At 36.0% G+C, this 14,152-nt stretch overlaps 2 protein-coding genes across 2 annotated transcripts; both read left to right on the top strand.

Annotated features, from left to right (window-relative positions):
- The first annotated feature begins 4,791 nt into the window (after positions 1–4,791).
- On the top strand, positions 4,792–10,681 carry LOC100246897 (probable galacturonosyltransferase 3). The gene is made up of 9 exons (XM_010647546.3): positions 4,792–5,178; positions 5,581–5,633; positions 5,760–5,820; positions 6,730–6,789; positions 6,858–6,995; positions 7,249–7,386; positions 7,472–7,806; positions 7,899–8,844; positions 10,293–10,681. Exons 1-9 carry the CDS (start codon positions 5,131–5,133, stop codon positions 10,566–10,568), a joined length of 2,055 nt encoding a protein of 684 aa, XP_010645848.1. The 5' UTR covers positions 4,792–5,130; the 3' UTR covers positions 10,569–10,681.
- Positions 10,682–10,794: 113 nt separating this feature from the next.
- LOC100252032 (pentatricopeptide repeat-containing protein At2g17210) lies at positions 10,795–13,550 on the top strand. The gene has a single exon (XM_002279591.4). The coding sequence runs from the start codon at positions 10,817–10,819 to the stop codon at positions 13,043–13,045; it is 2,229 nt and encodes a 742-aa protein (XP_002279627.1). The 5' UTR covers positions 10,795–10,816; the 3' UTR covers positions 13,046–13,550.
- The last annotated feature ends 602 nt before the right edge of the window (positions 13,551–14,152 follow it).

The raw sequence follows: 14,152 nt of genomic DNA, 5'->3' as shown, positions 1-14,152 counted from the left end.
AGCTGCAGCACATCAACAGTGGCTGAAAAGGGCCATTTTAATTTCTTGTTCTTCCTCGGCCATTCTACCTAAGAAAAGCAATCGTGGTTCTCCTTGGAAAAATGTAAAACAAACCAAAAAGTACAAGTAAATATAAAAATAACCATGCACTGCTCCCATAATTTTTCCAAGATATCTATTCAGACTATATGTTTTCCTAATTAAAATTCAAGGAACTTAACTATTTTAGGCCCTGTTTGGCAATGTTTTTTAAAACTTGTTTTAAAATAGAGAACAAAAAACAGTTTTTTAGAATTTTTTAAAAATAAGAGTGTTTGGCTAGATGTTTTAAAAAATAGTTTTTAAAAACAAAAAACTCGTTTGGATGAAAGAATTTGTTTTGTTTTTAAAAACAATGTTTTATTTTTATTTTATAAATTTAACTTATATTGATATAAAACCAAATTCAAGTGAAGTCTTATCAAAAAAAAAAAAAGAAAGAAAGAAAAAACAATTTAATCAATCTGAAAAGGCAAACAACTGAAATGATTAATGATTATCAGTTCCAATTTCTTAAAGGGACTTGAAAGAAAATTTTGTTAAGTTATCGTATTCATATCTACAGGTCAAAGGATTTATATCATTGAATATGTATGAGGAGCTAAGTCAATGAATAAAGAGTTAAAAATGGAATCAAAATACAAATAATAGGATGCAAAAATATACACATCATACTATTAATCGATACTGTCTTTTCAATAGATTCGAAAAAAATAAAAGTAGACGTGCTCAAACTAGACCCAAACAATTAATCCTCTTTTATTGTTGACAAGTTGCTGCATCAGTTGTTGGTCCATGAATAGGGGGTAGGCAGTTACGTCACCATTATCCTGTGATTGAGAATGGCTGTCTTCACTGTGACCAGCCACATAGGTATTTGATGAATCTATAGCTGGCACAAATAGAATATAGCAAGACACTCACTTGCCATATGTGAAGGACACCTAGCACCTGATTATTCTGCTATGCTTTACTACCATTTTGTGGTTAGAAATTTTCCATATGTCCTTATTGTAAACCAGCATACATAGGAGTGTACAGGTACATAGCCGGATGAATAACTAAAGAGGGACTCTTAGGGCTACATATGGAAGAACCTGGCAGCTATTTAGGGCAAATTACAAATTGTTATGTATAATAATACTACCTTAAGCTAGTTTATAAAAGATAGGGATTAATCCTCAGTATGGAGGACTGTTCTCCTTATGGACTTGTAGACTGTTCCATAATTTTCACATATGGTGATTGATGTAAAGAGGGTTTTCCCACTGTAAAATAATCCTATAGGTTCATCTCTATTGGATATCTTACACATTGACTCATAGGATGTCCCCCCACTGTAAAATAATTACATTGTTGAATCTTTTGGGTTATGGATATGGATGGGGGCTTTTGAGTGATGATGGGCTAGAACATATGAGAAATGGTTATAGAAAGGCCTCAATGGGGACCCTCTATATTGGCCTAAACCGTGAAAAGAGCCACCCACTACTGCACAGAGCAGCAGGTTTACCATGCCTTAACAATTAACAATTACAGACCAGAGAGCCTGATGGACAAGATGTTGTAATTTTTTACCAGAAACTAAGGCAATTGAACCAACTTTTATCTATGAGGGTATGAAGTATTGGGCAGATATAAGATTGGTTTGTTCAGCTAATTTTGAACAAGAACTGGAATACCTGCAGGATTGGTCGCAGACAATTGACATGGGTCTCAATAGAAATCGACATTCTAAGACAGACCCAACATTTTTAGGTATATCTATGTTGCTAACTTACTGGAGCAGTTGATCCTAAGACCTGCATACCTAACTGGGACTCATTAAATTGAAAGAACACAACCAGTTTACTAGACCTTGGTTCATGTTGGGACTTGATTCCAGCAACAACTGGAAATGGAGGTAGTTGATCTTTAGCTAATGGTCCGTCTAAACTCTGGGTTCAACTGAAACTAAGAAATGGGGATGAATAACTTCCATATATGTCAGCAGTGTTGCACCACCCAGTAAAATCTTCAAAAGTATTCTCTGATTTTCATGGCAGAGGAATTGGATTCCGTTCGACTGTGCTGGAATTTTCACCCAGCCCACAATGCAAGTAGCCATTATTTAGTTTATCTTGAATGCCGTATCTTCCTCCATTAAACTGAAATTCGATTGTGGTTTCCAGGCAGTTTTGTTGAAAAGTTGGGGTTGAAAAAGAACAAATTGAATGTAGACTCAAGCAGTCTTACATAAAAAGTTCATCAATCAGTCATTCTAGACTTTCAGCAATCTGCAAAAAGTTACCAAGTCTAGCCAACAGAGAGATCGTAATAACAATAACAATAAAAAGATATACACAAGACACCAAGACAATGGGTGAACAATTCAGCTGATAAGCATGGAGTTCACACAATAATGCATCTGAAACAACAATTTACAAATTTGATTCACTGATCAAGCCCAGAGTCGACCAAAAAAGAAAATCCCCCAAATCAAATAGGTTCGGAAATTAACCCAGGTGCTGAAAATCAAGCATTTTAACCAAATAAAATAACACAATACTTTCAATCAAACCAAGACATGCAATCTATTTCACAAAAGTAGCATCCCAAGAACCAAAAACCCATCTCACATCTTACCTAAAAATCAAAGGAACTTTCCTTCAAAGTCTCAAAAATCAGATTCCTCTAACATTGCAAATAAAAATACGCAGAAAAACACAAATCAAATGCAAAAACAGAAGAAGAAAAACCTAGAAAATCAAAAAAGAGAAAAACCTCAAAGCGAGACAACATCTTCACGTAGAAGCCGAAAAAATGGGACAGAAATAATTAAAGAGAAGAAAAACATGATGAAAATCCCTAACCTGAGAGACGGTCTCTTCGTTATCACGTCTCTACGTTCCGAACACTATGAACCATCTCTACCGTCGACCGTTTTTTTTCATGTTTTGTAATTTTCTTTGTTTTTAAAAACAATACGGAGCAGGTGAACGTTGTTTTCCAAATGTTGATTTTTTTTTTTTTATCTTGTTTTTAAAAACGATAACCTAAAAACAATTACCAACCGTAGAAAAAAGTTTTAAAAACTATTTTCTATTTATTAAAAATTGTTTTTAATTTCTCATATTCTTATTCTCAATCTTTTGGATAATTCTTATTCTCAATCTTTTGGATAACATAAATTCTATCTTCATCAAGGTACAATTTGATATAGCTAACCCTATCCACATTTAAATGGATGTGGACAATCATTTTTAATACTCAAGTTAGATTTGCATTAGGTTTTCTCCGTCCCAACTTGATTTGGGTTGGATTCAGACTAAGGTTTAGGCAATTCGAGTCTAATCCAAATTCAATTTAATATTTTTATAATAGGTTCATATAATTTATAATCAAAAATAATATTTGGTGGTCAAAGGTAATACATATAGTACTAAAAAAATGATGTCTATTTGATTAAGTAAAATCCTAACAATTTTTAGATAAATGTATTACATTTGAGTTTTCAAAACTTTAATTCTTATTTTGTGATTATTTTAATATGAAATAAGTAATTAAGAAAACATAGAATTTTGGTCATGAGTACTAAGATAATGGAATTTTGGTCATGAGTATAGAGTTATGGACATACGATAAAGAGACGGAGATGTCGAAAGAGCTAATAATATAGAAGGTATATGGAGTTGTCTTGAAGGTAACTAGAAAACTTGAGGAGGTGAGAGATGGCAGTCTCTTGTGGTGCATGTGAGGATATCGGATGCATTGTCAAACATATTCTGGTCTTATCTATAAAACAAAAAATTCAAATCATTGAATATATATAGCGAGATCTAGGTCATTCAATGAGGACATAAAGGAATCCAACTAATACACAAAAATTACATAAAATCAAAGTTAAAACTAAAAATGAGGTAAATTTTTTTAAAAAATGTTTTTAAAATTTTGAAAAATCATTTATAGTGTTTTGTAGAGAAACACTTGGAGTGCGTTTAATAGTGATTTTAAGAAGTATTTTTTGTATTTCTTATACTTGAAAAATAAAATTTTCAAAATATTAAAAAGGTAAAAAAAAAACACTTTTAGAATCAATACCAAACATACTCTTGATAAATGATATTTTCAAAAATGCTTTCAAATAAAATGCTTCCACTAAAAACACTTTAAAAAAAAACACTTGTAATACATATGTTGTATATAAATGCCTTCTGATTTATTTTTTTCTTTTTAATATAGAAGCATAGTATAAATATAGAACCACAACCATGATTGCATTTATGATAATTCATTATCAAGGTTATGTTGTTTAGTTATACTATACCATAAGATAAGAGAAGAAATAATATATTTTATCCCATGTTTCGTTAGTAATGAGATATGATAAATTAATTTATAATTTATCATATTCTATATTTAACCAAATATGATATAAGATAAGTTAACTCAGATTTGTTAAAAAATAATGCATTATCCATAATTACAATTTTTCGGTAAAAATACAAAAGAAATTATATTTTACTAATTCAAAATTAGGTAAAACCACTTCCTAATTAAAATAATACTTTATCAATAATTAACCAATCCACTATTTCTCCGTGATTATCATGTTTGACTTGGGGATCATACTTGGACGACTTTTTTCTCACAATATCTTTTACCCAACAAAATCAGGTGACTGAAGCCAAATAATATCCCAAAGAAATAATAAAATATAATTGTTTAATATTTTATAAAATAAAAAAAATTCATCTGAAGATTAAATAAATAATCCTCCGTATTAATAAATTAATATTTAATTATATACTACAAATCAATTTTAATCATAAGGTCGGTCCGTTTAATTTCCTCCGCGAAGTCTACGACAGCTGAATCCATTTTCCCGAAGCGTTTCCTTCGGGGAATGCATTCCCGGGAAACGTTGCTTCACCGGATTCGACTATCCTGCGCTCCACGGCGCGCTTTAGCGGAGGCACACGGTTGAACCGTTGAAGAAGACGAGACCAAGCCACGCCTATATAAACCCCTCCTACGCCTACATAAACCCCTCCCTTTGATTTCCCGCCCAACATAACAGCAGTCAAGATTCAATTCTCTCTGCCATCCGCCATGGAATCTCCTTCTAGAAGATTTGCGAGCTTCGTCTGCATCGTCGTGGTAACGATTCGATCTTTCTTTCTTCTTCTGAATCTTTCTGGTTTCTGTTGATTCTTGATTTTCTCTTTATTGGAAAAACAAACTCCTTGCTGTTTGATCTTCTACTTTGACTTTAATTACTGTTCAGAATGCCTCGGTTTCCTGTTTTTGTTTGTGAATCAGTCCTTTGTTTAATTCGTTGTGATATGGACTGAATTGCACTGTCACTGCGATTTCGAGAACTTGATATGGTTCCTTGATCTTTTCGTGGCGTCTAGGGTTTTGTCGCTTGTAATCTTTTAGATTTAGATTGCTTGATAATGCTAATATATGTAAATGTTAATTGCATAACCATTGGGCTTTCCTCTGTATTGGATTTTTCGCGCCTGAGCGTTGTGTTGTATTTACTTTTTTGGTGTGCAGGTCATTTTCCATATTGTTCTTGTTAGAGCTAATGTATTGGACGATTCAACAACGTAAGATCACTTGTGAACATATCTATTTTGGAAGATGGATCCGAATGTGACATCATTTTTTTTTAATTGACTGTGTTCTTTAGTTTAAACATTGTTTTGTTGTGTCTTCTATTCAATTGTTTTCAGTTCAAGGGAAGTCATACGAAACTGGCTCCAGAGTGATTGTGCAAAGAATAGAGTCAGAAAGGTTTTAAATCTCATCTTTCTTTCTATCATTTTCTAAATGTAATGTTATTAACTTGAAACCTGTGTAGATTGATATATTCATAGTGTTTGACATGTGAATCTTATTATATTATGTGCATTTATGGTACTTACATTTCAATTTATGCAAGCTGTAGCTGGCATGATTATTTAGACGGTTTCTTGTTTCTTTGCCTTCCATGGTATTACTTTTGCTGTTTTCCCTGGGAAAAAATATATATGTTGGGCTTTCTGTAGTGTTTAATCAGGCACTGGTTTGGGGCTATGCTTTTTAGTCATTTGATGGGTCCGATGGTCTGTCCCTAACATAGATGTTGTGTTTGTAAATGTTTGAGGACTTACAAAAGCAATAAGGTGGAGCATACTGTGCATAATTGTTTGGATGGGAAATTGTTTGTGAAAATATGAACTATGTGGGGAAAAAAGATTCCCATTTATTTGAGTTAAGATGTGATTTTTTTTTTCAAATATATATTGCTAGCGTAGAATTATATAACATCTAAGATGTTGATTGATATTTAATAAACGAATATTTTAATCATCCAGATGAAAAAAATTGAATAATATCCCACACCATTGAAGGGAAATGCTAAAAGTGTGAGATTGGATGCAGGGGGGAATGATTTACTGATGTATACTTTTTGTGGTCCTACATAGCATTGCAAGAGGAAAATATGCTTTATGTGGCTTGTGCACCCAGTTGCTGGGATTGAGTTGAGTTGCGCTGGTAAAATGGCAGTGGTTTTTCCGATCTTACATGCTCACAACACCTGAAGCCACTCACCAACCCTGAAAATGACTCCCTTCTCTTGAGTGTCCAACCATTAATCATGTATATAATTTGTTGTATTGTATAATTATTTACCACATGGGTCAAATGTTGGCTGACCAGGACCAAGATGACAAAATATACACTTCTGCTGCTGGTGTTGGTAATCATCAAGATGAAAAGGTAATCAGTAGAAACTTCTATTTTTCTAGCAAAGAATGGGAAAGCTTACAACCCTTCTCCTCATACAGGACATTGACATAGTTGCAACATACACTGACACTTCTGGTGTTGTCCGACTTGGTACTGTGAAAAGTAAGGACTTATCTGCTTCCTGGTACTGGGAAGATCCCATTAACGAAAGACAGGACCAGCTGAAAAGTTCCCAGGTAAGACCATCCATTTCCAGATTGTGTTGCAGACAGAAACATTTAGTATGAAAGGCAGAAAATTTAATCCTGTCATGCCCAAATGCTTGCTTAAATGATTAGAACAACACATGTTAAAATACTTTATAAATTAATTCCAGTCTTCAACTTTGCTTTCTATTTGTTTTTGGTTCAAATTTCTGAAACCAAAATTTTAGTTATTGGTTTCTAGTTATAGACATTGAGTGCAGTTTTATCAATTGATTAATTTCAGAGGCTGGAAGATTCATCTCAAAGTAGAGTGAGACTTGGAGAGTTTGATAAGAGTTCTTTGGTTGAGCTTCGATCTAGAGATAGTGTAACGCAGAATCCTCAAATGTCTCCGTTGAACCCAGTGAAGCTTCAGCGCCGGGTGAACTGTTTAATGCTTCTTCTTATATTCACTTTATATGTTTGCCTCATTTAATTTGGATTTCTAACAGTTTGTAACCACTCAGGCATCACGACAAGAAAGGAAGGATCTCCGAACTGCGGAGTTACTCCGAGAAGATAAAGAAAATGATAGCCAAGTGCAAGCAGCAGCAATTGAACGCTCTAAAGAGCTTGACACCACTGCCAAGGGAAGGTACAGCATATGGAGGAGAGAACATGAAAACCCTAACTCCGATGATACCTTGAAACTTATGCGAGATCAGATAATAATGGCCAAAGCATATGCTAGCATCGCCAGGGCTAAGAACGAAACTTATCTTTATAAATCTCTCATAAATCATTTCAGAGAAAATCGACGTGCAATTGGAGAAGCAAACACTGATTCTGAGCTTCACTCGAGGTAATGATACTAGGTTTCTAACTTGTTCAGCTCACCAAGTATACATGGTGGCTCTTGGTTCTTATTTGGAGTTTCTCTCTTCCCTTATTCAGTGCACTTGCTCGAGCAAAAGCAATGGGTAATATCCTATCTAAAGCAAAGGACAAATTATATGACAGCATTAACGTAGCAAGGAAGTTAAGAGCCATGGTTCAGTCAACTGAAAATACTGTAGATGCACTGAAGAAACAGAGTGCATTCTTGATTCAGCTAGCCGCAAAAACTGTCCCTAAACCATTGAATTGCCTCCCTCTTGTGCTCACAACTGATTATTTTCTGCAAGGTCGTCAAAAGAGAGTGGTTCTTAACAAAAAATTGCTTGAAGATCCTTCTCTCTACCATTATGCTATCTTTTCTGATAATGTGCTTGCAACATCTGTAGTCATCAATTCTACAATGCTACATGCAAGTGAACCTGAGAAGCATGTTTTCCATATAGTCACTGATAAACTGAGTTTTGCAGCAATGAAAATGTGGTTTCTTGTCAACAGTCCTGCAAAAGTGACAATTCAAGTTGAGAACATTGATGATTTTAAGTGGCTCAATTCTTCTTACTGTTCTGTTCTACGCCAACTTGAGTCTGCTCGAATGAAAGAATATTATTTCAAAGCATCTCATCCATCTACTCTTTCTGATGGATTTGAGAATCTCAAATACAGGAATCCAAAATATCTGTCCATGCTGAATCATCTCAGGTTCTACCTTCCTGAAGTTTACCCGAAGCTGGAGAAGATCCTATTTTTGGACGATGATATTGTAGTGCAGAAAGATTTGACACCTCTTTGGTCCCTTGATATGCAAGGGATGGTGAATGCTGCAGTTGAGACCTGTAAGGAGAGCTTCCATAGGTTTGATAAATATCTGAACTTCTCTCACCCAAAGATCTCTGAGAATTTTGATCCAAATGCTTGTGGTTGGGCATTTGGCATGAACATGTTTGACTTGAAGGAGTGGAGGAAGCGAAACATGACTGGAATATATCATTATTGGCAAGACATGGTAAGGAAGCATTTCTTTTCCTCTCTCTTCCTCCCCGCTCTCTTTTATCTCTATTCCTCAATAAGCACACATAAAAAATAAATTTTTATGTCTATTACTCATACACATACACAAAATAAATTTGTAGTCTTTTAGTCTGTAAAGAGAGAGAAGCTATGGAATCTAGTTAAAGGATGTAGTAAAGGTCTTTGAGAAAAAGTGGAGATGATAGAGATGTTGTGGGATCTACTTCACTTCTATTCTTCCTTGTGGGCATCTTGTATTGTTGTGTTTAGAGGTGTTCCACTCAATGTTATTCAAGTCTTTTGATTTGTTAATCAAATGGGGTAGATAACATGAGAGGAGCTGAGTCTAGTTTTAAGGAGATGTTACCTCTGTTTACCATAAGTGACCTTTAGGTGTATAGTTCTCTTTATATAGTGGAGGTGTTTAGTCACTTTGATGAGCCTTTGTATTTTGTGGAGAGGAGCTCTTATCCTTCTCTCATACCTTTTACATAATTAATATATCTTTTGTTTCTAGTAAACAAAAGAGGATGTAGTGAAGGTCATATAGAATAATCCGGGGCATGAAATAGGTTATCTTGAGTGGGAAATGGAGGATCCTGCGGATTTCTGTATAAGGATGCTTGAGGAAAATTGGATTCACATTTTTACCATGTCTTAACCCTTTAATTTCCATAATGATTAGGAAAAATTAAGATCTTAGATTCTCAAATCTTCCAAAATTTGAGAGAAAGAAAATAGAAGAAAAGAAAAAGTGAAGGAAAGCAGAATAAATTCAAAGTTGATAAATTATTTATTCATGCTTCTTTAAATGGATTTCAGTTTTTTTTCTCTTCTATATAAATAAAGATTATAAATAATTTAAAAATATGTAAGCTTCTAACTAAATTTAATTATATAGGATTTTTTTTCAAATTTTACATTGTAATAGTGTGTGTGGCAGTGATTTTAGAAACACTCTCTAAAATCACTGCCACAATTTAATTTTCAAATAGTTGAAACACTTTCTAAAATTTCTAAAATCACTGCGACACAGACTGGACATCAACATGGGAAAATCATTTTTCTTTACATTTTTTTTTCTTTTTTAGTGTTTTTCAGGAACTAAAATATAGTCATAGATTCTATACCAAGTGTAGAGGGATTGTAAAGATTCCTGCAGTCCTATCACTCCTCGTCCCCTGAAGTAGAATAGTTTCTTGTGTACTGCGGTTCTAGTACCATGTTATGTAGACTTGATAATGTATTTTTAAGATGTGATGCATGCATACTGATACACCTCTTTGCTCAAGTTTGTTTGTTGAAGGTTTTAATCTTTATATTACTGATTCTGGGCAGTCTAAGATGATTTTTCCAGTCACCCAAAGAAAATGCCTCCTATTCCAATACATCTAAAATTTTTCTTCATCATCATTCACAACTCGTCTAAATCCTGTTTTGCAGAATGAAGATAGAACTCTCTGGAAACTTGGATCGTTGCCACCGGGACTGATCACTTTCTACAACCTGACATATCCATTGGATCGTAGCTGGCATGTGTTGGGACTTGGCTATGACCCGCAACTTAACCAGACAGAGATAGACAATGCAGCCGTTGTCCATTACAATGGAAATTACAAACCATGGTTGGAGCTTGCAATCGCCAAGTACAAGTCGTATTGGTCAAGATACGTAATGCCCGATAATCCCTATCTTCAACTTTGCCATATCAGCCAATAGAGATTTCATTTTCTCCCCATGTGTAATTTTTTGTTTTCTTTTCGTTGATATGTAGAACAAGAAGATTGTACTATTCTTTCCATTTTAAATAAATGGTGGTTCATGCTGGCTCATATTCCTCTCTCTCTCTCACTCACTTTTTTTTGGGGGGTTTTAAATGCCATCTCTCGACCTCATGGAAGTTGTTTCATTCTTTCATGTGAAATAATAGAGAACGTGCTCATGTTACTTGTGTTTGATCCTCTGCAATGCGTTTCCCAACCACTCCTTTAGCTCCAAAACTCCCAAACTGGAACTTGGGAATCAAAGATTCAACTAATCGCAAATGGTGGGACTCGTGGGAAGCCTGTTCTCGCTACCACCAAATGAAGAAAGCTGGAGCTCAGCTTACAGACCCTACATTGGTCCACTCCATCCTCAAGGCCTGTTCAAGCCTCCCTGTTCGGCACGGAAAATCCATCCATGCCTCTTTGCTCAAGCAGGGATTTGATTCCCTCACCTCCACTGGAAACTCCGTCCTGGACTTTTACATGAAAACTGGAGCCTTGGATTCTGCATTGTTTGTTTTTGATTCCATGAGGAGCCGTGATTCAGTTTCTTGGAATATAATGATCCATGGACATCTTAGTCGGGGTGCTTCTGATAAAGGCCTGTGGTGGTTTAGGCAAGCAAGAGTTATTGCATTTGAACCCAATGTTTCCACCTTGGTGCTTGCGATTCATGCTTGTCGCAGTCTTGGAGCCATGGAGGAAGGACTTAAAATGCATGGCTACATAATTCGAAGCGGGTTTTTGGATATTCCTTCTGTGCAGAACTCTCTGTTGAGCATGTATGCAGACAATGACATGGAGCGTGCTGAGGAATTGTTTGATGAAATGTGTGAGAGGGATGTTATCTCTTGGAGTGTCATGATTGGGGGTTATGTGCAGACTGGGGAAGCTAAAATGGCTTTGCAGTTGTTCCTGGAGATGACATCTAATGCCAGCATTGAACTGGATGGAATAACAATGGTGAGTGTCCTAAAAGCCTGCGCCAACACAGGTGACATTAGCATGGGAAGGTCGGTCCATGGGGTTGTCATCTGTAGAGGTTTGGATTATGATTTGTTTGTTGGGAATTCCATAATTGATATGTACTCCAAGTGTGATGACCATGAATCAGCATTTAAAGCTTTCAATGAGATGCCCTGCAGGAACACTGTTTCTTGGAATTCGATCATATCTGGACTGGTTCGTACTGAGAAGCATTCAGAAGCTCTGTCACTGTTTTATTCAATGGGGAAGGCAGGGTTCAGGGCAGATGAGGTGACTCTTGTGAATCTTCTTCAATCCTGTAAGTACTTTGTAGATCCATTTCAGTGCAAATTCATCCATTCTATAGTAATCCGGTGGGGCTATGAATTAAACGAGTTTGTGATAAATTCGTTGATTGATGCTTATTCGAAGTGTGATCTCATTGAGCTTGCATGGAAACTGTTTGATCGGTTGAAGACAAAGGACACGGTCTCATGGAGTGCGATGATAGCAGGTTTTAACCACTGTGGCAAGCCTGATGAAGCAATAGCTCTCTTCCAAGAGATGAACCAGGCACAAGAGAAGCCTAATGGGGTTACCATTTTAAGTCTTCTTGAGGCTTTCTCAGTTTCAGCTGATCTAAAAAGGTCAAAATGGGCACATGGGATAGCGATTAGAAGAGGCTTGGCAGCAGAAGTAGCAGTTGGAACTGCAATCCTGGATATGTATGCAAAGTGTGGGGAAATAGGATTGTCAAGGAAGGCATTTGATCAAATACCCGAAAAGAATATTGTGTCATGGGGAGCCATGATAGCAGCTTGTGGCATGAATGGCCTAGCGCGTGATGCCCTAGCTCTGCTGTCTGAAATGAAGCTGCATGGTTTGAAGCCCAATGTAGTGACGACCCTGTCAGTGTTATCTGCATGTAGCCATGGAGGACTGGTTGAAGAGGGGCTCTCCTTTTTTGAAAACATGGTTCAAGACCATGGAGTTGAGCCTGGACTTGAACACTACTCATGCATGGTTGACATGTTGAGCCGTGCAGGAAAGCTCAACTCTGCAATGAATTTGATCGAGAAGATGCCTGAAAGGATGAGAGATGGTGCAGGCCTTTGGGGGGCACTATTGAGCGCTTGCAGAAGCAGTGGAAACAGCAGGCTTGGAGCAGGAGCTGCTTTTCGTGTGCTCGAGCTCGAGCCTCAGAGCTCAGCAGGCTATTTTCTGGCATCAAGCATGTATGCTGCAAGCGGCTTATGGGCAGATGCAGCAAGGATGAGATGGTTGGTGAAGGCGAGAGGGGTCAGGGTTGTGGCTGGTTACAGCTTGGTACATGTTGAAGATAAGGCATGGAGATTTGTTGCTGGAGATGAGTCTCACCCAAGGGCTGGCGAGATATGGGGTGTTGTTGAGCAGTTGCATGACTGCATGAAGATTGCTGAGAGGAATGAGAGTGACTGCAGTTGAATAATGAAGCATTGACCATCATCAGCCTTTGCTCAAGTGCATGGTATCCGTTTTCAGCTGTTTGGGGGCAGAAAGATTGACATGAAGGTAAGTAAAGACAAAGGGAGAAGCCACCATGGTAGCCCAAGTGCATGGGAGGGCTGCAACTTGGGTGGGTCTGGCCCCCTCAACCCAAGCCCTGCCCAACTTGAGGCTCGAGTTTGCATGGATTCAACGCACCGGTAACACACAAATACTCAAACTTATATATTATTATTATTATTATTAAATTATAATAATTCTAATAATCCCTCAAAAAACACAATCCAATCCAATCTAACAAAATCATCTTCACTGTCATTTCTTTCTTTTCCATCTCTAAAGAAATGTTAATTATATTAGATCGATACGTTTTAGCATTACTTTTATTAATTATTAGAGTATCTTTCAATTTCGAGACTTGAGTTTCAAGGTTGTCATTTATATCAAATGCGTAACTAATAATATATTCTATGATTTTGAGATATTTTTAGCTTCTAATTTCTTATGTCATTGTATGATTTATATTTTATAACTTTAAGATAATTATTTTATTTGTTAATAAAAACTCAATTCTAGGTTTTTTCTTACTTGACAATTCATGAAAACCTAACTTGCTTGTAGCTTAAGGTATTGTTCAATTTGAGTTTGATGCGTGTGAATGCATGGTATCCATTTTCCTTGTTGGTAGTCAAAAAAATTGACTAATGAAGGCCAAGACAAACAAAAAGGGGAAATCCACCATTGTCATGTGATGGGGGCCACTATATGCCAATGTAGGTTGCATCAAGGAAAGTACATGGAGAGAAGGAAAAAGATAAAAGATTCTAATGTTTTTTTTTTTGTTTGATTCAATGGAGAAGTACCAAAAAATATTAAATAGAATGAGTAAGGTTTTAAAAAACCGATATATTTGGTTTGTAATCATTCCTTAGTGTCAAAATTGTCATATCTTCTAAGCGGCTTTCATCTTTGAGCGCTCGTAGTTCTTCAAAGAGAAGTTTTATATGAATAATTTATTTTAAAGCTACGACAATTATTGGAGTGAATTTGGATGGTATATTAATCATTACTTTTTTTTTGTCCTTG

Source organism: Vitis vinifera, chromosome 3, assembly GCF_030704535.1.
Source record: "Vitis vinifera cultivar Pinot Noir 40024 chromosome 3, ASM3070453v1".
Taxonomy (NCBI): domain Eukaryota; kingdom Viridiplantae; phylum Streptophyta; class Magnoliopsida; order Vitales; family Vitaceae; genus Vitis; species Vitis vinifera.
The sequence above is the reverse complement of the archived record's forward strand: the minus strand, read 5'-3'. Positions and strand labels throughout refer to the sequence as shown.

Coding starts and splice junctions, on each gene's coding strand:
- LOC100246897 (XM_010647546.3), top strand. CDS start 5,131: ATGGAATCTCCTTCTAGAAGATTTGCGAGCTTCGTCTGCATCGTCGTG. Junction 5,179..5,580: donor GCTTCGTCTGCATCGTCGTG/GTAACGATTCGA, acceptor TTTGGTGTGCAG/GTCATTTTCCATATTGTTCT. Junction 6,996..7,248: donor ACCAGCTGAAAAGTTCCCAG/GTAAGACCATCC, acceptor GATTAATTTCAG/AGGCTGGAAGATTCATCTCA.
- LOC100252032 (XM_002279591.4), top strand. CDS start 10,817: ATGCGTTTCCCAACCACTCCTTTAGCTCCAAAACTCCCAAACTGGAAC.